General features: G+C 41.7%; 1 protein-coding gene across 1 annotated transcript in view; it reads right to left on the minus strand.

The window, feature by feature from the left end:
• NALCN (sodium leak channel, non-selective) overlaps positions 1–23,437 on the minus strand; it is a 281,606-nt gene that overhangs the window by 195,300 nt on the left and 62,869 nt on the right. Inside the window, exons 7-9 of the mRNA XM_055542965.1 lie at positions 18,153–18,295; positions 17,922–18,026; positions 9,379–9,465 (exon numbers count right to left, since the gene is read on the minus strand). Of these exons, the coding sequence (XP_055398940.1) occupies positions 9,379–9,465; positions 17,922–18,026; positions 18,153–18,295 (335 nt within the window). The remainder of the gene's footprint in view (positions 1–9,378; positions 9,466–17,921; positions 18,027–18,152; positions 18,296–23,437) is intronic.

A 23,437-nucleotide genomic window follows, 5' to 3' on the forward strand; every position in this document is an offset into this window, starting at 1 on the left:
AGGACTGATCTCCTTTAGAATGGACTGGTTGGGTCTCCTTGCAGTCCAAGGGACTCTCAAGAGTCTTCTCCAACACCATAGTTCAAAAGCATCAATTCTTCAGCGCTCAGCTTTCTTCACAGTCCAACTCTCACATCCATACATGACCACTGGAAAAACCATAGCCTTGACTAGACAGACCTTTGTTGGCAAAGTAACGTCTCTGCTTTTCAATATGCTATCTAGGTTGGTCATAACTTTCCTACCAAAGAGTAAGCGTCTTTTAATTTCATGGCTGCAATCACCATCTGCAGTGATTTTGGAGCCCCCCAAAATTAGGTCTGACACTGTTTCCACTGTTTCCCCATCTATTTCCCATGAAGTGATGGGATTGGATGCCATGCTCTTCATTTTCTGAATGTTGATCTTTAAGCCAACTTTTTCACTCTCCTCTTTCACTTTCATCAAGAGGCTTTTTAGTTCCTCTCCACTTTCTGCCATAAGGGTGCTGTCATCTGCACATCTGAGGTTATTGGTATCTCTCCCGTCAATCTTGATTCCAGCTTGTGCTTCTTCCAGCCCAGCGTTTCTCATGATGTACTCTGCATAGAAGTTAAATAAGCAGGGTGACGATATACAGCCTTGACGTACTCCTTTTCCTATTTGGAACCCGTCTGTTGTTCCATGTCCAGTTCTAACTGTTGCTTCCTGACCTGCATATAGGTTTCTCAAGAGGCAGGTCAGGTGGTCAGGTATTCCCATCTCTTTCAGAATTTTCCACAGTTTATTGTGATCCACACAGTCAAAGGCTTTGGCATAGTCAAGAAAGCAGAAATAGATGTTTTTCTGGAACTCTCTTGCTTTTTCTAGGATCCAGTGGATGTTGGCAATTTGATCTCTGGCTCCTCTGCCTTTTCTAAAACCAGCTTGAACATCAGGAAGTTCATGGTTCACGTATTGCTGAAGCCTGGCTTGGAGAATTTTGAACATTACTTCACTAGCGTGTGAGATGAGTGCAATTGTGCGGTAGTTTGAGCATTCTTTGGCATTGCCTTTCTTTGGGACTGGAATGAAAACTGACCTTTTCCAGTCCTGTGGCCACTGCTGAGTCTTCCAAATTTGCTGGCATATTGAGTGCAGCACTTCCACAGCATCATCTTTCAGTATTTGAAATAACTCAACTGTAGTTCCATCACCTCCACGAGCTTTGTTTCATAGTGATGGTTTCTAAGGCCCATTTGACTTCACATTCCAGGATGTCTGGCTCTAGGTGAGTGATCACACCATCGTGATTATCGGGTCATGAAGCTCTTTTTTGTATAGCTCTTCTGTGTATTCTTGCCACCTCTTCTTAATATCTTCTGCTTCTGTTAGGTCCATACCATTTCTGTCCTTTATCGAGCCCATCTTTGCATGAAATGCTCCCTTGGTATCCCTACCAATTGACATTCCAAAGCTAATTAAAATGTCTACATACAGAATCCCTTGAAATTTATTTTTATATGTTTCCTTTTATTTTTAGTCTTCAATAGTGGGCAGATGAACATAAAACCTTTGCTTTAAATTCAAGAGGGAAATCATAAATTCAAAAATGAAGTTAATTAGGTGTTTTTCTCAAATAACTCTATACCCAATGTCATAAAAGACTTAGGTTGTTACATTTGATGAATGCAGAAATCAATAAAAAAATTGATTTAAGCTATATAGTATCTTGAAGTGGAAGACTCACTTTGAAAACCTTCAAGTATTTAAGAAATCTGCAGGTTTGGAAAAAACATACCAGAAATACTGCAAGTACAAAATGACTGTTTTTCACATTGTCCAAAGTTTTTTACATCGTCCAAAGCTGTCATCAGCCTTAGGGCAGGGAGAGAGTCATGCTGCTTTTCCAGACTCTAGGATGGTAGCAATTGTGTTGAACACTGAGAAAATACATGGCAATTTCAAGCCCTGGATGACAGTTTAAAGAAGCTGCATATTTAACCCCAGAAATCAAGACCTGCAAGAACAAAGTACCCCTCATTTTTCCGAAGGTGACAATGCCACAGATATTTGCTGGAAATTTGTCTTCCAAGACTGTTAGACATTCGTATAGGACTTACTTGAACGAGAAGATGAACATATACAATGATACAGGAATTTAGTTTGTGATCATCTGAAACAAATAATTTCAAGACGATCTGAATATTTCTCTCTTCCAATGAGGCTCAAAAATCAAAGACAATAAAACCATTTAAACACAGTAAGATAGGAGAAGAAATTAAAAAAATAGCACTAATAATTTCATTTTATTTTTTGTTAGTCTGCTGGTATCTATTCTGAGTATAATTACTATTTAAAATGCATATATATTGAACATATAGAGAATGTAATATATATTTAAATATCTATGCATGGAATGTTTACAACTGAGGTTGTACACAGTAGAGCCCTCTCCTTAGTTTATTTGGCCACACTGGTTTCAAGACCATACAGGTGACTACCCATGTAGGTCTTTTTCGATTAAACTCTTAGGTACCTTCTTGTGCTGTATTGCCTTTAGCTATTTTATTCTCCCTGTTCTTCATTCTCATTCTGTGCTTTTATAGAATAACTATTTTCTTCCATTCACCCCCCTACCCCGACAAGAGATTTCTCCAAGCCAGCTGTTTTATGCTCCGAAAGTGAACGTTGTTCAGTCACGTCTGACTCTTTGCGACGCCATGGACTCTATAGTCCATGGACTTCTCCAGGCCAGAATACTGAAGCGGGTAGCCTTTCCCTTCTGCAGGGGATCTTCTCAACCCAGGGATCAAACCCAGGTCTCCCTCATTGCAGGCAGATTCTTCACCAGCTGAGCCACCAGGGAAGCCCATTTTCTGCTCTACTGTTAGAGAAATGAGGGTGAGAGACTTCCCTGGTGGTCCAGTGAGTAAGACTTCACCTTCCAATGGATGGAGTGTAGGTTCGATCCCCGGTCGGGGAACTAAGATCTGACATATCGAGTGGAGCAGACAGAAAATAAAACAATGATAATAAAAAAAGAAAATAAAGATGAGGGTGTGTGTGGGTACATTGTTTTGGGGAGGGATTGCTGACAGCTGCGTAAGGGGAGAATAAGAATTTGTGTCTGCTGTGTGTGAGAGTGTGTGCTTTTCTACATGAAAGCACGCTCATGGGCACATCCACATATAACGCCCCTCGCAATATTTGCTCGCTGATTATCATGTGAAAGCTACAGTGGAAACAGCTGGAAGCAGAGAGAAACCGACCAAATATAATCAAGGAGTCAGAGGTCACTGTACCAAGGAAGCTATGATCTGATTTTCAGGGCAAGGACCTTAGCATGGGATGGAAGGAATGATTCGGAGAAATGCAAAAGACTGAATTAACGACAGACTTGCAAACCGGTCAGATTTGGGGAGGACCACGAGCAGTGCATTACAGGTTGGTGTAGAGGTTTCTGGAGTTGCAGGAAAAGCCTGGTTTCCATATGGGGAGGGGTTGGGGGGTGGGTGGTGATGTGTCCATGAGAACACCTGGGCACGTGTCTGCTGGACACTGAGATTTACACTTCTAACAGTCGGAGGGCAGGGCAAGTGAGAAGGGAAGGCTGTGACGCACTGGACTACCAGGGTGCACCAGAGCTGACTTCCTGGAACTGAATAGAACACTTGAAGTGAAAGAGTTAGGGGAGAACTGTATACTAATGATAACAACAACCATCTCTATGGACTGAGCGACCCACTGCAACCCACACACTGTGGTAGGTATTTTATGTGCGTCAGTTTTCATTCTTATAAGCTGCTGAGAGACATCACCCATTTTTTCAGGTGAGGAAGCTGAGTCCCTGGGAGATTTAGCCAACAGTCCAAGCTTCTCCTGGGCCATACTGTTGCGGCTGGACCATTCCATCTTCCCACATGGGACTGTAAGGTGGAAGAGGTCTGCTTGCAGATGGAACCTACATTCTCCTGGGCTCAGTCAGTTCTTGGAATTATCTGCCAATTCATGGGAAGGTTCATTAAGAAGATAGATATTTAAGGAGCACCTAAGGGGTCTTCTAAGGGGATCAAACCTGTCCATCCTAAAGGAAATCAGTCCTGAATATTCACTGGAAGGATTGACGCTGAAGCTGAAGCTCCAATATTTTGGCCACATGATGTAAAGGGCCAACTCATTGGAAAAGACCCTGATGCTGGGCAAGATTGAAGGCAGGAAGAGAAGGGGATGACAAAGGATAAGATGGTTGGATGGCATCACTGACTTGATGGACACGAGTTTGAGTAAGCTGTGGAAGTTGGGGATGGACAGGGAATCCTGTCATACTGCAGTCCATGGGGTCCTAAAGAATCGGACATGATTGAGTGACTGAACTGAATGGAAAGGGTCTTCCCTGGTGATCCAGTAGTTAGGACTCTGGGCTTCCACTGCCAGGGGCACAGGTTTGATCCCTGGCTGGGGAACTAAGATCCTGCATGCCGTGTGGCAAGGCCAAAAAAAGAAAAAAGCAAAGCATCTAGGGTGTCTCTTTCTCTCTCTAAATACACATATCATACAATCTACCCCTCCTCCAATCTTCACCTTCAATGGAAATTTCCTCAAAAAGCATTAAAACATCATAGTAACAATTTTGCCGCAATTTGACCTACTTATGGTAAAAGCCTATCATCTCTGTTCTTTATAGAAGGAGGCACATGAGGGGGTGTTACCGGAGAGAAACTGAGCTGGGGCACTCTAGGTCTCAGGAATACTTTCATTTTCTTGTCACTGACTTTCTTCAAGATAACAGATCACTGGGTGTGTGTTGCAAGAAGACTCACAGCGGTGCAGCCGCATCTGTCAAACTGTCAGGAGGTGAAAACTCCCACCTGAGAGGTGGGAGAAAGATGGCTAGTCACAGCAGCCGCCTAGGAACACGGTTCCAGTGTAGCCGTGTTCTATTTATCATGCATGAGGGTTACCTCGTCAGGGCGGCCGTCGCTGATGCTAAAATTGAGTTTAAACAGCTAAGTGATTGTTTGATATGCAAAGAGTCCATTACAACTTTTCACTTTTCTGAGACTCACACTGAAAGACACCCTTAGAGAAAATTTCTAAATGGTTTTGGCCACACTGCATAGAATTATTACATTATTGCCTCAATGCACGCAGGCATGCTAAGTCACTTCTGTTGTGTCCGACTCTTTGTGACCCTATGGACTGTAGACTTCAAGGCTCTTCTGTCCGTGGGATTCTCCAGGCAAGAATACTAGAGTGGGTTGCCATGCCCTCCTCCAGGGGAGCTTCCGACCCAGGGATCGAACTCACGCCTACCACTGAGCCACCTAGGAAGCCCCAGGAAAGCCCTGTGCTTTGCTTAAATGAACCTGCTGCTTGCATTCAATTCCCATGACCTCCTACATCTGGCCAATCTCCCTGTTTGGATAAAATTTCTCCCAGCTTCTGACTCCCCTTTGGATGTTTTCTGGTGCGTCTCTATTGTTTTGTTTTGTTTTGTTTTTTAAAGATTTATTATTTATTTGACTGCACCGGGTCTAAGTTGTGGCATGTTGGATCTAGTTCCCTGACCAGGGATTGAACCTGGGCCCCCTGCATTGGAAGCACAGAGTTTCAGTCACTGGATCTCCTGGGAAGTCCCCAGGTGAGTCTTTGAAACCCTTAAACAGGAGGTTACTAAACTCAGTCATAATCTGCCATATTGGAGCAATAAACATGAAAAAAAAAAAAAAAAAAGGAAGCTAGTCTTTGTGGTGAGAAAATAGAGACGAATGCACTGACAGAAACAAAGATGAGAAATCATGTAAGCGTAGTCCCCCGGCAGGCCTGGTTATACTCACAATAAATGCTCCCTGAGACCATATGGTCTGATCCTTGCAACCAAACAATTCTTGACTAGAACATACATACTCACTGAATTTTTCACCAGCCAAGGAGGACGTATTATCCCCCATGTACAGAAATACGCTCAAGGTTATACGCTAAATAGCATAGTTGAAATAGCTCCACCTTCAAAACCTATTCTCTAAGAGGCTACAACGGGGTGGTTCGTTCGCCCTCAGGAAAGGTGCTGTCCTGAGTATTACATCATAGGAAAGATGCTGTCTTGGGTATTACGGTCATAGAACAAAGTAAGGACGTCTGCAGCTGGGAGGCAGGCTGAGAGGGTATGTGAGCGGTCCTGTGCTGGAGACCGTCGCAGCACAAACAGAAACAGATTCGCAAATATTTTCTCTCATCATTTGAGGGCTACTTTTACTTTTTTGTTAGTGTCATGAGTTTTACAGTTTTATTCTTACATTTAGATCTGTGATCCACTCTGAATTAATTTTTGTGTATCAGACAGGGGTCCAAATTCATTCCTCTGCATGTGGATATTCAGTTGTCCTAGTATTATTAGTTGAAAAAACTATTTTTTCCCCTCTTGAATAGTTTTGGTACCCTGTCAAAAATCAACTGACGTATATATGGTTACACAACTCTTTGAATGTGCTAAAGGTCACTGAATCATGCATTTTAAATTGGTGAATTTTATAGCTATCCAAATCATATCTCAATTTTAAAAAAAAGGTCAGTTGTAAAAATAATTTCTATTCAACATTAATAAAAACTAAAAGAGAAAAAAAATAAAAAATGAAAGGAAATCAGGAATGGGGTTTGGCTTATTCACATTCCCCATCACTTCCAGCCATCTTGTTCCCGTAACCAGGACCTAAGGCAGGAAAAGAAAACTTGACCCCAGACAACGAGCCTCTCAGCAGAGCACAGGGAAGTGGGGAAAGACAGACAGAAAGACATTCCAGGCAGGATGGAGAGGGGGCGGGGCAGTGAGTGAGTGGGTGGTTCAGATGAAAAATTTCCTGTTTCCTAGTTTTAGAGGACATTAATCATTAGTAAAAGCCGAGTGAGTACTTCATGACCATTGTACCTTCAATACTTATTCTTGACTTATTTTTCTTTCTCTTTAATAAGTGAATTAAGAATTCATTCATTTTTCACCCCGAAGTAGAAGTCTGCTCTTTCTCTTTGGTCACAGTCTCGTCATGCCTGATACAAACAGGTGACCCCTGGGCCATCACGCTTTTCATCCATATTCTTTCAAACTGGCTCCTCCTGGACCAAACATGGGACCTGATCAGGACCCCATGTGGGATGCTGAGCTGAAGGGAGCCTCATCCCGAAGTATCTGCCTTCTTTCTCTGTTGTCTCAACGTTGTCACACGTATCATCATTCATACAATTTACCAGGTGTGCCGCAACACCCACTCAGGGCTGTCTCCTGTCTCTCCGATGTCACACCCACGCCTGGCTAGTTTGAGGTCCGTCCCCTCCTCCACCGACCTTCCTGCTCAGTGCCGTAACCCCCACCACGCCTCTGCTAACTCCTGCCAGCTCAAATCTTGCAGTGCAGAGGCTGGGCTTCCCGATTCCAGACGGCAGCCTTGAGGCATCCATTAACACACAGCGACTAAGACTTTTAAGCGATGCCCCTGGGGCACAGAAGACGCTGATTTGGCACTCCCAGCAGGCTGATCATTTATTTCTGCTACAAATTAGTGTTTTCCTTGGCACCTTTTTCTCAGCTGGAGAGAGCATGGGACAGAGAATGAGAAGGCCAGGCACGAGACCTGGCGTCTCCGTGTTGGTTGAGGTCAGGGGACTCAGGCAGCCATCTGGGTCTCCACTTCCTCGTCTATGGAGGCCAGCAGGTGATGCCAATCTTTCCACAGCACAGGGCTGTACTGGCCTCACTGTGAGTCATTACCTGCCTCATTCCCTTGGTCTTGGTTTAAATACTGCGGCATCCACTGAGTCCGAGCAGCAAGGACTGCAAATGACCTAGGCCCACAGCACGCCCTGCTACTTCTTTAGCACACCCATCATTCCTGGGATTGCTAGTTCAATGCTGTGCCTTCCCAGGTGGTCCTAATGGCAAAAACTCTGTCAATACAGGACATAAGAGACGTGAGTTCGATGCCTGGGTTGGGAAGACCCCTTGGAGAAAGGCATGGCTACCCATTATAGTATTCTTGCCTGGAAAATTCCATGGACAGAGAAGTCTGGAGGGCTAGAGTCCGTGGGGCCCCAAAGAGTGGGACATGACTGAGCATAATTCAATGCTGGTTATTCTCCTTACTCCCTATGGGACCCTGTAAGCTCCATGAAGAAAGGGGCTGTGCTTGTCAGGATTATCTTTGTGTCCGTAAATACCAGCTGGTGGATTAATGCATCTTGTAAGTGAAAGTAGTCTTTAGGCAAGAAGCTGCTGTTACTAGAGTGGTTGCTATTATTGTTATTACTGTAGTAACAGCAGTAGTAGAGGTAGTTATGGTGGTTTAGAAGCTAAGTCGTGGCTGACTCTTGAGACCCCATGGACTGTAGCCCGCCAGGCTCCTCTGTCCATGGGATTTTCCAGGCAAGAGTACCAAAGTGGGTTGCCATTTCCTTCTCCAGGGGATCTTCCCGACCCAGGGATTGAACCCAGGTCTCCTGCGTTGCAGGCAGATTCTTTACCAACTGAGGTACAGGGGAATAGAAACTGAATTATTTGCAACATTGTCACCATCAAATATACGACAGAAAGAGCAGCACAGGATGGTATGTAATAGTATCGATATTCATCATAAACTTTTCCTCTTTTTCTGATCCATCCTTTAAATGGATTGAAACAAATAAATATATGATTAAACTGCCATATAAGTACAGCCTACAGTGATGGTTCAGAGGACAGTATTTTGCTTCTTAATTGCCAATCCTTGAAAGGTACCCCACCTGGAGAAAGACCCAGAGGAAAGACAGAAGGCGTGTTCTCATCATGGAGCAGATAATAAACCTTCTCAATATTACAGGTAAAAGCACGTTAGTCGCTCAGTCATATCCAACTCTTTGCGACTCCATGGACTGTAGCCTGCCAGGCTCCTCTATCCGTGGAATTCTCCAAGGAAGAATACTGGAGTGGGTTGCCATGCCCTTCTCCAGGGGATCTTTCCGACCCACCCTTCTTACATCACGTTGCTTAGAAAGCTTAGAGACAAAGAACAGCAGACTGTGTGTTACACATAGTTCCTTCCCAGGAACACGGTGAGGCACCCACGTAAGCGAAGTATTATCTTGACTGCCCCTCCCCCCAGATAACTCAGGCCTTTGGAGAAGAAAAGTTTTATAAGATTCAATGAGACAACAAAATTCCTCATTGATTCAGTACCACTGGTCTATTACCTGTGTGCATTTGTTCACTGGAAAGTCACCAAATCCCTAGTGTGTATCTAAAAAGATGCTAGGTCCTGGGGATACAGGATGGAGCAAAATACTGCCTACACATTCGGGCAGATCTAGAGCTTGGAGCGCTATGGGTTTCTCTGTATAAAATAAGTCAAAGACTTTTGTGGGGTGAGTTTTAGAAATGGCATTGTTCCGCACCTGGAGGCAGGCTGGGGCGCGTCCCTGGGGCTTGTTGACATCCACGGCTACCAGCTGCCACCCACCAGCAGCGTCTTCATGAAACATCTTCAAGACAAAGAGGGAGATGAGTCAGAAACACTTCCAAGGGAACATTGAGAACTCTAACTTTGACTCCAGCTTTTTACATTTTTATGTTATCAAAGATTTGTCTTCTTACACTTCTATATTTACAGCATGAGTCACTCCAGTGATGTTCATTTTAACACTGCAAACTTAAGTGCATAATAATAATAAGGATAATGGCTTGCATTAATTGAGCACTTGCTATGTATCCAGTCCTTTCTGCCTTGAATATGCTCTGCATAGAATTACTCAAATATTCTTCTCTGTAAGACTTTACAGTAGGTATCTATTCCCATTATGTTGATTATTATATATTAGATCTCAGAGAAAATGATAATTAGAATACCAAAGCACGACATGCTTTAACAAAAAGTGGCAAATTTTTATCTTTATTTAATGGACAGTTCTCACTGAACCAAAAGAAAAACATTCTCAGGATGAATAAGAAATGTGCATGTAGCCTAGAGAAAGAGGGGAGTGCTGTTTTAATGGTAGGAGAATGACAAAGCACTTAAAAGTCTTTGTGAAATCAGTTTACATAGGCCACAATTAATCTGCTCAGCAAAAACTTTATGTACACATTTATGAAGGGAAGAAGTTGTTTTTTTTTTTTATCTTAAAAGACATGCATGATGAAATTCAGGATTGTACAGGATACTAAAATCTGACAGTCATTGAACTGGACAACCAACTTGCTGGATGTGTAGGTTACCTAACTTACACTGCACTACCTCAAAATTTAGTTATCTATCAATAATGCACTAAGCTGGAAGGCATTTACCACTTACAAGTATTTTCCGCCTAATGTATATTTTCTTTTCAATTCCTTAGGTGTGCATGTGCGAGTGTGGTGGAATAGGCTGGCTCTTTATTTTTTAAGAAAAGTCACAGCTACAAGTACGCACTGTTTTATTCCTGTCCGAGCTCACTATTTCACACACGTAAACACTTTCTTTGCCATCTTTATGTCTTCCTGTTACGCTGACCCTGTGATCATTAGGGTAATTATTGATGGAAATATGAGATGATGCCAAGATCCCATTACCTAGGATTTATAACTTCAAACCCCTGGTAACAGAGGTAGTAGATCATTTTTTTTTTTCCCATGAGGAATGCAGGATTGTAGATCCCCCACCAGGGATCAAACCCAGGCCCTCTGCAGTGGAAGCACTGAGCCTTAACCACTGAACTGCCATGAAAGTCCTCATATAGGTATTTTAAAAATGACAAAGTGGAGGTGCACCTTTACACAAAGGTTCTCTGATTCAAGGTCCCAATTACAAATGATTTTTTTCAGCTGTCCATTTACAGGACTTTGATTCCCTTTAGAATGAATCTTAAAAGGTATGCTTAGTGGCAGAATCAAGCACAGGCATCACAAATAGGCTCATTCTCAGAATACGTACGTTGGGTGACACGCAAACATGTTTAAGAGCCTTTTAAATACCTGTCAAATGTCTGGAAGTCTCCTTTTAAGGAGAAAAGACAAAAGCGATCCTGCCAGTCACTAGGTAGGAACCCTCTGTATAAGCATTCTCTTCTCTTATCAGGGGGCAAAAAATCCCTGGGGTACACATTTGCTTTCATCAGCAGCAGACTAATTTTCTGTGTTAAATTATTTTTTTTTCCAGTCAACCAAAATCAAATGAATCAATTTAATTTTTGGTGAAAGTGTTCTCTCAAGGTCACTTCTTTGTATGACATAAAGTGAAGAAAATGCAAATATGGTCAATTTCTCACTGGTTCTCTGAAGACACAACATCTAGCTTGGTTAATATAACAGTAGCTACATGAGGTACACATGTAACAGTGTGTTATCCAGAGCCCTAAATCCTATGGAACTGAAGCTCCCAGGGGAGTATGGCAGGGACTGCCAGTTGTCGCTCCATATGTGTTCTCCTTGTCTTCCAAAGCAAGAAAAATTTTATGACCATCAAAAAAAAAAAACCTATTTTTTTTTTCATTTTTGAAGCTCATCTTGAATCATGTAATTATACACTGTCCATGAAATGCAAGCAGAAACTTTCTGTTTTTTTCCTTCCTGCTCGCTGGAATATTGATGTAAGGGTTAGCACTACAGCAGCCATTTTAGACTAGGAGGCAATTTTGGAAATGGAAGTTTTGAAAGGTGGAGCAAAAAGGCGGAAAGGATTCTGTATCTGTAGAACACAGACAACCATAACAACCCTTGAATGACATACTCCAACTTTACATGAGAGAAAAAGGAACTCTTTTCCACGAGCCACTTTTTGAGGCTTTTTGTCCCGTGGCTGAAACTAACAACACAAGTGGCTTCAGTTTGAATGTTCAGTGAGTTGGTTCATTTTAAAGACATAAAATGTTCCCCTCAAATTATATTATTAATACAGGCTTACTATTAAATCTTCAAAATATGTATGAGCTGTAAAAAAATTGTAAATGCATTCTCCAGAGACAACCACCCCTAACATTCTCGAGTTAACCTTCCTGGTATTATGCCCACACACATGTACTACAAACACGAGACCTTTCTATTGCATTAATATGTTATTTGAATATTTCCATATCAATAAAGTTCAATCATGACTTAGTGGTGTTCATTTATTCTAATTTTATAATTTAAAATCAATAATTTATTGCTAGAGTTAATCTTCTTCCTCTCTGTCTCTCTCTCTTTTTTTTTTACCAAAATGCTTCCATAAACATTCTCAAATGTATATCTTTGAGCATTGTCCAGAATTTTTTTAGGATAAATTACTAGAAGTGCAATCTCTTTGTCAAATACTTTATATGTTTTTAAGGCTTCTGATACATACTGCCAAACTGTTTTGTAAAAAGCATGCTCCAATGTACAGTCTTAGTAATAATGTATGAAAGTTGCCTTTTCTCCACCTTTCATCCAAAAAGAAAACTTTTTGTTTTTTAAGAGAAGAGATGCCAGAAAAAAAGATAGTTCATTGACAGCAGGGTCTGTAATGACTAAATTAAAAGGAGGTAGGATCTCAGTGGGCAAAACTGAGTGGGGGAAAAAAAAAGACCCTTAAGGCCAAGGAAGCTGGTTTTGAGTGCCAGTTCCACCCTTTGCCAGGTACATAATACTGGATCAAATAATTAACTTTCCAATTCTTATCTTTTTTAATCTGCAAAGCAGAGACAATAACGGTACCCACTTCACAACATAATCATGAAAATTAAATAAGATGGCTTTAAAGTCAATAGGGCAGACCGTGCTGTGATTTGCTGTGGCAGTGTATGAATTAATGGAATATTACCAGTGAGCACTCCGCTCTTGGTACAATCACATGGGGATCCACGGAGACTTCAATCTTGAGAATCATCTCATGCTTATCTGTTTGCAACTGTTTGCTAGGGTCTTATAAAGCATCACTTGATTTAGCTAAGAAATGTGCTTTGGGGAGTGTTCTAGTTTAGGCAGAATATCATCAGCAGCAACAACAATAACAGATTACTTAATGGTAGGTGGAAGAGAATGAATCTTGGTAACAGGAACAATCACTAGCAACGGAATTAAAATTCCAAACCCAAGACATATATACACATTTGTTAATGAAAAGAAAATTCAAAATTTATTTTGAAATTCACAGGCTCTTTGGGTTCTTTCAAAATCAATCATTTAAAAAAAACAAGGGGGGAATAGTCATTATCACACAAAATAATGAGGGTAGATACTTGACTTGATTTTGTTATTAAATAATATATTCCATGACTCAGGGTTACAAAACACAATTCTCATTTACGGCTTCCTGTGATGAATGTATTATTCCATTACTATAGTTTCTTATTAGAAGGAGCTCACGATTGTACCTCCTACAATAGCCCTTCCCAGAAACTGCTTTCACTAAATTGCTTTCTCACATATTTTAATGATGTATATTCATGTGGAAACCAATGGTCTTAGAATGCAGTAAACACATTTTTACTAAAGTGTTGTCTTGGAACATAATGTGGGACACAGTCTTTTTATAGAGGAGAAGTTCTTTTCATTTTTAATCACATGCCTTTTCATCTATGCCTTTCAGCCTTTTAATCTGAGCTACATATTTACACAGAAGTTGTTCAGGTCTTGGAGGAACCCATATTCTGAGAATGCTCACGGACCTACAAAGGAGGAAGAGTCCCTGTGCCTTGAACCAACTCCACCCTTGTCAGTCTTCCATCTTCTTCAGAAGACATGAACCAGCAAGTCAGAGACAATGACAGACCCAGGAATGATTGCTGTCTTTAGACAGTCAGAAGATTTATTTACGTGACCTTGTGGCTTCCTTGGTGGCTCAGACGGCAAAGCGTCTGCCTGCAATATGGGAGACCCAGGTTTGATCCCTGGGTCGGTAAGATCCTCTGGAGAAGGAAATGGCAACCCACTCCAGTACCCTTGCCAGGAAAATCCCATGGACAGAGGAGACTGGTATGCTACAGTCCACGGGGTTACAAAGAGTCAGACATGACTGAGCGACTTCACTTTTCCAATATGACCTTACTGGGCCATGCTTTGTATATAAAAGTTGGGTGTGTTTTGATGGGCAGAGGCTGTTGTTGTGTCTCTCATCACATAAAACACAGCCTTTCGGGGCCCTACAGTTTGGTCGTTCTTTCAGTTCTAAGCTCACCCCTATCATGAACCAGCCTAGATCAGAGGACCCTGAGACTGGCCACAGATATCCAAGGTGAAGTGTCTAAGGATGGGCATGCAACTCTGGACTGGGGATACGTGGTGCTCAGGACATGGTCCACTAGCACATCAGCCCAACCCAACATCCAATTCTGGGCCAATACCCGCTATGGACCTGTAGCATGGCGTCAGACCCGCTTCTGTGGGCTGACACAGGGGACAATGGCATCCTGGATGTATGAATCTCTAGCACTTTAACCCAACACATAACTGAGCAAGTAGCAACAGTGACCAGTGTCTAATAACTACAGGCACCAGAGACACCCTCCCCATCGGAGTTCAGGCAAACTACTGATTACTAATCCGAAAATTTCCACATCATTTTCCTTTTGTTTTCCTGCGTCCTGCTCTATTATAGTCTCCACAAGAGCTCTGGCATTAATTTTTCTGTAATTTGTTTCTGTGCTGTGACTTGGAGGGAAGTTGCTTTGTTATTTTAAAGAAAACATTCTCATCGCTGATTCTCGTTTGCCTCTGAACAGCCTGTATCAGAGCCAATTCCTATCGAACCTCCTAAGATGTTGGAAAGCCCCTACTTTATCCTGTTAATGTGTATAATTTCCCTTTCTACAAACACAGACCTGGGAAAGTCCAGGGACTTAGAAGCATCACTGAGTCCACCAAGCCTGGGACCCTCTTCGGCCTTCTATGAGGATGCCTTACAGAGAACAACTGCAGACGACCTACATACTAAAGGAAGGTGAGAACCGGCTTCATTTCAGAAAGGCTGTGTGCTTCACAATACACAACCATTTGCATTTTATTTCCTGAAAGCCCATCTGCTTTATTAGAATTAGAAACTTCCTATTCAGTGTTTTAAACCAGCTAACGAGAGGTCCTTAGGCACAAAGTTGTGTCAGATTTCACAAATGTAAAAGAATCATGGCAGATGACATCTCTCCCTTCCACACACAAAAAAGCATCTGGATCACTTGCTGAGGGGCTGGGGAGAGGCTGGGCGGGGCCTGCGGCCTGTTGCCAGGCACCCCAAGTGGTGGTTTACCAGAGAGGCTGCTGCAGGAGCTTTCGGTTGCCTAGCAACCGGGTCCTCAGCCACAGCGTTTTTCTTAATGAAGGTTTTTCACAATTCTCTGTGTGATTACCTCTGTCGAATACCTAGACGCATTACCTCTGAATTACTGGCCTATTCCTCCTGATTAAGGGCAATTTTGCATCCAAGCAATTTTGTACAACTGTGTTCACAGCCTCTCCACATTTCACTTCCTGGGAAAACTACTGGCTGATTTGGTGGCATTTCCAAACACCACTTTTCCAGCTGTGGTTTGACAAGTAAGAGTTACTTAATGAGCATTATGTGGTTTGAAGGACGTTTTAGGTCCTCTCTCGGGAATATCAAATGTGGATTCTGTGTGGAGTTCATAGCTGTATATTACACTCCATTCTCAATGTCTATTCTGGAAAACACACCTTCATGAGGGTGTCACTCTACTTAAAAGACAAGCCAGCAATGCACTTGGTACTGTATAATTTCTCATAGTTCATTTGAAAAAATGAGAGCAGAAATATGTGGTGAACTCACTGAAGGTTTTCCTATATGCCATCTGTGATATAACCTAGATGACACCTAAAAAAATCTTTCATGGAAGTTTGAATAGCAGTTTGACAAAACTGAAAAATATTAATATTAATACTATTTCATCTATAAGGAATTGGTTAGATTATTCGAACTTTCACAACATTATGAAGATGCTGCATAAGGCTTTTCCAAAGATGAGCATGTTTAACAGCATTTTTGCTGTTAGCTGTTAAACACAATTATTATTTTTGTTACTTCTGCACTTCTCCTTAATTTTATTCCTCTTCTTTCCCATCTCTACCCCAGTGAGTCACTATCCTGAATTCTCTTCTTTAAAATGTTAATACATAGTCATAAATATAATTATTTTAAAAAATAAAATATTATTTAAAGTAATAATTATATAATTATTAAAAGTTCAATTTGGAGATTTTCAAAGTAAAATTTTTACCTTGAATCCTTAAAAGAAATTTTTGTCTTAGTAGACCTGTATATATATTCACAAATTTAAACTTATCTTCAAATTTAATGTTAAGTTAATAGTTATGAGGCATAAAAGCATTTCATTCTCAATTTAGGAATTTTTATTTTCTTTCTTTTTTATAAAGATTCAAAAAAAGCCTCTTGATGAAAGTGAAAGAGGAGAGTGAAAAAGTTGGCTTAAAGCTCAACATTCAGAAAATGAAGATCATGGTATCTGGTCCCATCACTTCATGGGAAATAGATGGGGAAACAGTGTCAGACTTTATTTTTCTGGGCTCCAAAATCACTGCAGATGGTGACTGCAGCCATGAAATTAAAAGATGCTTACTCCTTGGAAGGAAAGTTATAACTAACCTAGATAGCATATTAAAAAGCAGAAACATTACTTTGCCAACAAAGGTCCATCTATTCAAGGCTATGGTTTTTCCAGTAGTCATGTATGGATGTGAGAGTTCGACTGTGAAGAAAGCTGAACACCAAAGAATAGATGCTTTTGAACTGTGGTGTTGGAGAAGACTCTTGAGAGTCCCTTGGACTGCAGGAGATCCGACCAGTCCATTCTAAAGGAGATCAGCCCTGGGATTTCTTTGGAAGGAATGATGTTAAAGCTGAAACTCTAGTACTTTGGCCACCTCATGCGAAGAGTTGACTCACTGGAAAAGACTCTGATGCTGGGAGGGATTGGGGGCAGGAGGAGAAGGGGACGACAGAGGATGAGATGGGTGGATGGCATCACCAACTCCAGGGACATGAGTTTGAGTGAACTCTGGGAGTTGGTGATGGACAGGGAGGCCTGGCGTGCTGCAATTCATGGGGTTGCAAAGAGTCAGACATGACTAAGTGACTGAACTGAACTGAACTGAATACCAGAAAAAGATATTTATAAATCTATTCTACCTTTCTAATCAAATAAACAAATACACAAAACAAAGCCAAAAAATAAAAACAAAGAATTTTATCTGAATTACCCTTTTATGTAATAAATACCACGCTATTTTTATATAGCATGGTCACTTCCAATTTCTTAGAAGCATAGGGGAAACCTTCTGAACGTTCAGTAATTCCTCAAAATTCACAGGCAAGCATTTGGAATTGAGGGGTCTTTTTAATAATTTATTCTATTATGATTGCTTTGTTCTGAATGAAATAAATTTTCTAGTGAACAATTCTAATCCTTTACATATGGGCCATTATATTGGCTTGCAAATATATGGGTATTTATAAAAATGGGAAATTCTACAGTTGCCACACACATATTTTTTTCTTTGGCTGTGCCAAGTCTTCGTTGCAGCATGCAAATTCTTTGATGCAACATGTTCTAGTTCTCTGACCAGGGAATAAACCTGGATCCCCTGCATTTGGAGTATTAAATCCTAGCCACTGGACCACCAGGGAAGTCTGTCCAGTTGCTATATTTTATCTGCAAGCCCTTTGAGGACATGTGAAGGCAGAATCAAATCAAAAGTACCTAATAAATGTGATGATAAGCCTGGTTGTGTATCAAACGTACCCCTGGAACTGTTAAAAAAATAGGTGCCATCACCCTCAGAGTCTGATTTGGTTCTTCTGGGTATGGGCCTTTGCATCTGTAAGTTTAAGCAGCTCCCTCAGTGAGTCTGGCCGCCAAAGCCCATGATAAGAGGGGTTTCTCAAGTTCCATCAATTCCCAAGGGTGGTGCAGAGGGACGTGCCCAGTTCGAGAGAATGACGTCATTGTCTGCGGGTGACGCCATCATCCCCAGTAGGTACCTGCGTGGTGGCTGTGGAAGTAGTGCTGCTTCTCGACCCCCACATCTGTTGAAACTGCACCCTGATTTCTGCAAATGTTTCTATAATGACAGCGATGAACACGTTCTGCAAGAAAACGAGAGACCACATTTACCAAAGGCTGGGCAAGAGAGAGGGAAGACCATCAAAACCAAAAGATCTGCAGAAACTGCCAGAAAACATAGACCTGATGAGGAGGAACTGCACGAGTACCTTAACAAGCCAGGCCAGGAAGAAGATCAGGGTGATGAAGTAGAAGTAGGAACGCCAGCGGGGAAAGCTGTCGATGGCTCGGTACATGAGGAACACCCAGCCTTCCTGGGAAGCGGCCTCGTACACAGTGAAGATGCTGGTTCCTGCCCAGACAGAGTGAGGGGGAGGCAGGCTGAGTTGGGGTGGACTTTTGAAATGAGAAGACATTTTTCAGAAAAACAATATTTATCCATGATCATTTTCTCAATGATAAAAGCACTTCTAAAGGGACTCAAATCACATGCAACGTTTATTGTTCTTGTTCCTCGGGATTTCTCTTTTTACTTGAAGTAACACTGCTTTACAATGTTGTTCAGCAAAGTGAATCAGCTATTCCTATACATATATCTCCTCTTTCTCTTTGGATTTCCTTCCCAGGTAGGTCACCATAGAGTCTTGAATAGAGTTTCCTGTGCTACACAGTAGGTTCTCATTCAGTTCAGTTCAGTCGCTCAGTCATGTCCGACTCTTTGCGACCCCATGAACCGCAACATGCCAGGCCTCCCTGTCCATCACCAACTCCCAGAGTCCACCCAAACCCATGTCCATCGAGTCGATGATGCCATCCAACCATCTCATCCTCTGTTGTCCCCTTCTTCTCCTGCCCTCAATCTTTCCCAGCATCAGGGTCTTTTCCAATGAGTCAGCTCTTTGCATGAGGTGGCCTAAGTATTGGAGTTTCAGCTTCAACATCAGTCCTCCCAATGAACACCCAGGACTGATTTCCTTTAGGATGGACTGGTGGATCTCCTTGCAGTCCAAGGGACTCTCAAGAGTCTTCTCCAACACCACAGTTCAAAAGCCTCAATTCTTCAGCGCTCAGCTTTCTTTATAGTCCAACTCTCACATCCATACATGACTACTGGAAAAACCATAGCCTTGACTAGATGGACCTTTGTTGGCAAAGTAATATCTCTGCTTTTTAATATGCTGTCTAGGTTGGTCATAACTTTCCTTCCAAGGAGTTAGCATCTTTTAATTTCATGGCTGCAATCACCATCTGCAGTGATTTTGAAGCCCAGAAAAATAAAGTCAGCCACTGTTTCCACTGTTTCCCCATCTATCTGCCATGAAGTGCTGGGATTGGATGCCACAAAGCTAGTGGAGGTGATGGAATTCCAGTTGAGCTATTTCAAATCCTGAAAGATGATGCTGTGAAAGTGCTGCATTCAATATGCCAGCAAATTTGGAGAACTCAGCAGTGGCCACAGGACTGGAAAAGGTCAATTTTCATTCCAATCCCAAAGAAAGGCAATGCCAAAGAATTCTCAAAGTGAAAATTGAAGTCGCTCAGTCGTGTCCGACTCTTAGTGACCCCATGGACTGCAGCCCACCAGGCTCCTCCGTCCATGGGATTTTCCAGACAAGAGTACTGGAGTGGGTTGCCATTGCCTTCTCCAGAAAAACAGCTCCTGCTGCTGCTAAGTTGCTTCAGTCGCTTCCGACTCTGTGTGACCCCATAGACAGCAGCCCACCAGGCTCTTCCATCCCTGGGATTCTCCAGGCAAGAACACTGGAGTGGGTTGCCATTTCCTTCTCCAATGCATGAAAGTGAAAAGTGAAAGTGAAGTCACTCAGTTGCGTCCGACCCTCAGCGACCCGGTGGACTGCAGCCCTCCAGGCTCCTCAGTCCATGGGATTCTCCAGGCAAGAGTACTGGAGTGGGGTGCCATAAACTACCACACAATTGCACTCATCTCACACGCTAGTAAAGTAATGCTTAACATTCTCCAAGCCAGGTTTCAGAAATATGTGAACCGTGAACTTCCAGATGTTCAAGTTGGTTTTAGAAAAGGCAGAGGAACCAGAGATCAAATTGCCAATATCCTCTGGATCATGGAAAAAGCAAGAGAGTTCCAGAAAAACATCTATTTATGCTTTCTTGACTATGCCAAAGCCTTTGACTGTGTGGATCACAATAAACTGTGGAAAATTCTGAAAGAGATGGGCATACCAGACCACCTGACCTGCCTCTTGAGAAATCTGTATGCAGGTCAGGAAGCAACAGTTGGAACTGGACATGGAACAACAGACTGGTTCCAAATAGGAAAAGGAGTGCGTCAAGGCTGTATATTGTCACCCTGCTTATTTAACTTATATACAGAGTACATCATGAGAAACACTGGGCTGGAGCAAGCACAAGCTGGAATCAAGATTGCTGGGAGAAATATCAATAACCTCAGATATGCAGATGACACCACCCTTATGGCAGAAAGTAAAGAAGAACTAAAGAGCCTCTTGATGAAAGTGAAAGAGGAGAGTGAAAAAGTTGGCTTAAAGCTCAACATTCAGAAAACTAAGGTTCTCATTAGTTATCTATTTTATACGTAGTACCGATAGTGTTATTCTTGGGATTTTGATAAAGTTGTTTCTGAGTTCAAGCCAGGGCAATTTTAATATCTTTAGCAGTAAAATAATTTTAGGCTATAGCATTTGCTGTAACAATGTGGAAAATAAAACTAGCATTCAAGTCAAGTAAAGATATAATAAAGAAAGGATGTGTACCATATACACTTGGGGTTTAACACTTTTAGGTGCTATCGTTTTAACTGAAATGAAGTAAATTGGAGAACTGGGTTTCATTTGCAATCACGTTCTCATACGACAAACTAAAGTAACCAAAAATTCATGTAATGGAGCCCATCTTTGGTTTCCATGGTGTTTACTGAACACCAAAACATAAGGTAGTAAATCACTAAATAGGGCTTTGTATTTTCAGGGAGAATTCTCTCATTGAAAATACTCCTAACAATGCAAAGAAGGGCAAGGGAACAATATGTGGGCAGATTTTTGGAGGTATGATTAAGAGGAAAGTCAGTATTTAACCCTCATGGCATTATGAGTGTGTGTCATTATGTCCCTCTTTTGAAGATGGGAGAGAGAAAGCACATCAAGTATAGGGAATCTGTCTAAGGCACAGAGAATAAGTAGGGGAACTAGAATTAACCCTGTCATTCTGGAACAGGGACCTGCATGTTTGTGAGGCAATTAATTCTGTCTCCTGCTACCCTTCCTGTACCCTGGTTTTCCCATCTATAAAACCGAAAGATAGTGAGACAAATACAATATAGGGAAACATTTTCACCTCAACAAATTCCACTGCTATCAATGAATTAAATTATTAAAGGACATATAGCCAATATCCACCCATACATGGGCTCATCACCCAGAAATTGAAAACTAGAAGGCGCGTACAACCAAAGGTCCAAACTAAGACAGAGGTCACTAACGTTGGCTGACTCCTGACAGCCTCTCTGGGTCTGTGCGTGCAGGAAGAAGAATCAGAGCATCGGCGAATTCCAAAGCACCCAGAACAGCAGAAAAGTGTAGCAGCAAATGGGGACAAATGAGAAGTAACAAGGATTAAAAGAAAAAAAGTACTCATTTGGTACAACCTTGCCTCACCAGTAAAACCACTTTATCAGTTACCTCACCATTCGCAGCACTGAAGCTTTGAGATGAGATCAAAGGCCATATAGGGAAAAAAAAAAGCATCTGTATATTTACATATATTTTGTAAGTTAAACTTTGTTAGAAGTCATAAAGATTTGTACTTGAAATGTATTTCTTCAGAGAGAGAATTTCTAAACGCCCAAGTGCTAAATATAGAATACTCCTAGAAAAGGGGAGTTGAAAGCTTTAACTACAGGATTCACAAATGGAAAAGAAGTGTTGACAAGACTGACGCTGACACGGGCAGGAAAGTTTAGGCGTTAAGGAGAGCAGTTCCAAGGATGCTGAGCCCACAGGCCAACTAAAACACTCCCTGCCTCTGGAGCTGGGCACTTTCCACGGAGGCTAGAGCTTAGAGCAGCAGAGCAGAGGTCACGACTCTCACGCCCCTGCCTTTGAAGAGCAGAGATTTTAGATCAAAAGAGCTCGGGGGAAATTTATTTTCCATTAGTTGATTAAAAAACAGAAGAAAACTGTGCTGAGCCACAGTGAGCATGCAGCGACCTTCCTTAGCATTCAAATCGTCCGCTCTTCTAGCCCGTGTCACCTTCCTGGGCCTCAGGCTCTGCCCGTGAAGATTCTGTGGGTCACCACCAACACACGGAATAAACGTTACTTAGTAGCTTTTGCAATTTTCTCCAAAAGCAAGCAAAACATATCATGCGAGAAATGTGGTTTCTTCCAGAGTGTTTGAGCTTCATCACCCACTTTTGAAAGATCTATTGGAAAGTACATTCAAAAGAAATCAAGGCCAAAAGGGCAAGACTTCATGTAATTCTTAGGGAGTTGATAGTTATGACATTAGAATTTCACAACAGTCCAAAATTAGAACCAAGTATTTGGAGGAAGTACTGAGGCTTTCTTGTCTTCGCATTTGGGGGCACTTATTGTTCACATTTCTGCATTATCATGCATAAGCAAGGGAAATAAGAATTAACTTTAAGGTAAGGTTGGTCCGTCTACCTCAGAAGAGCCACAATAGTTAGAATTTCTTTCTTTTTTTTAATTTGAAAAATATTATTTGTTTTATCTTTATTTTTTGGCCATGCCACGGAGCTTGCAAAATCTCAGTTCTCCAACCAGGGACTGAACCTGAGCCATAGCAGTGAGTATTTATTGGAAGGACTGATGCTGAAGCTCCAATACTTTGGCCACTTGTTGTGAAGAGCTGACTTACTGGAAAAGACCCTGATGCTGGGAAAGACTGAAGGCAGGAGGAGAAGGCAGTGGCAGAGGATGAGGCAGATGGCATCACCGACTCAACTGACATGAATGTGAGCAAACTCTGGGATATAGTGGAGGACAGAAGAGCCTGGTGTGCTGTAGACCATGGAGTCGCAGAGTCAGACACAACTTAGCATCTGAACAACACCCACACAGCAGTGAAAATGCTGAATCCTAACCACTAGACCACCAGGGAACTCCCTGTTTTATTTTTGAATAAAACTGAACTAGTAAATAAACACAAGTACAAAAGATCAACCAAGACTGGAATGAAATCATTGGACTTTCTTTTTTTTTTCAGTGGCATATTAAAATCTGATTCAGGTCTAAGTGGGATGGAAGAAAGATATCTGAGTGATATTGACAAAATATAATTTACAATAAATGTGATAAATTTAAATAACATGATTTTCACTAAAAATAGTTATTTGTGTTATGATAAACATAAAGTTTCTATAACTTACAATGAAAGACCTAAGCAGGGTGAAAATAGACAGCCTTGATGTACTCCTTTCCCAATTTCGAACCAATCTGTTGTGTAGATGATAGTAACTGAAGTAGGTAGGCCT

Source organism: Bubalus kerabau, chromosome 12 (assembly GCF_029407905.1).
Source record: "Bubalus kerabau isolate K-KA32 ecotype Philippines breed swamp buffalo chromosome 12, PCC_UOA_SB_1v2, whole genome shotgun sequence".
NCBI classification, from domain to species: Eukaryota; Metazoa; Chordata; class Mammalia; order Artiodactyla; family Bovidae; genus Bubalus; species Bubalus kerabau.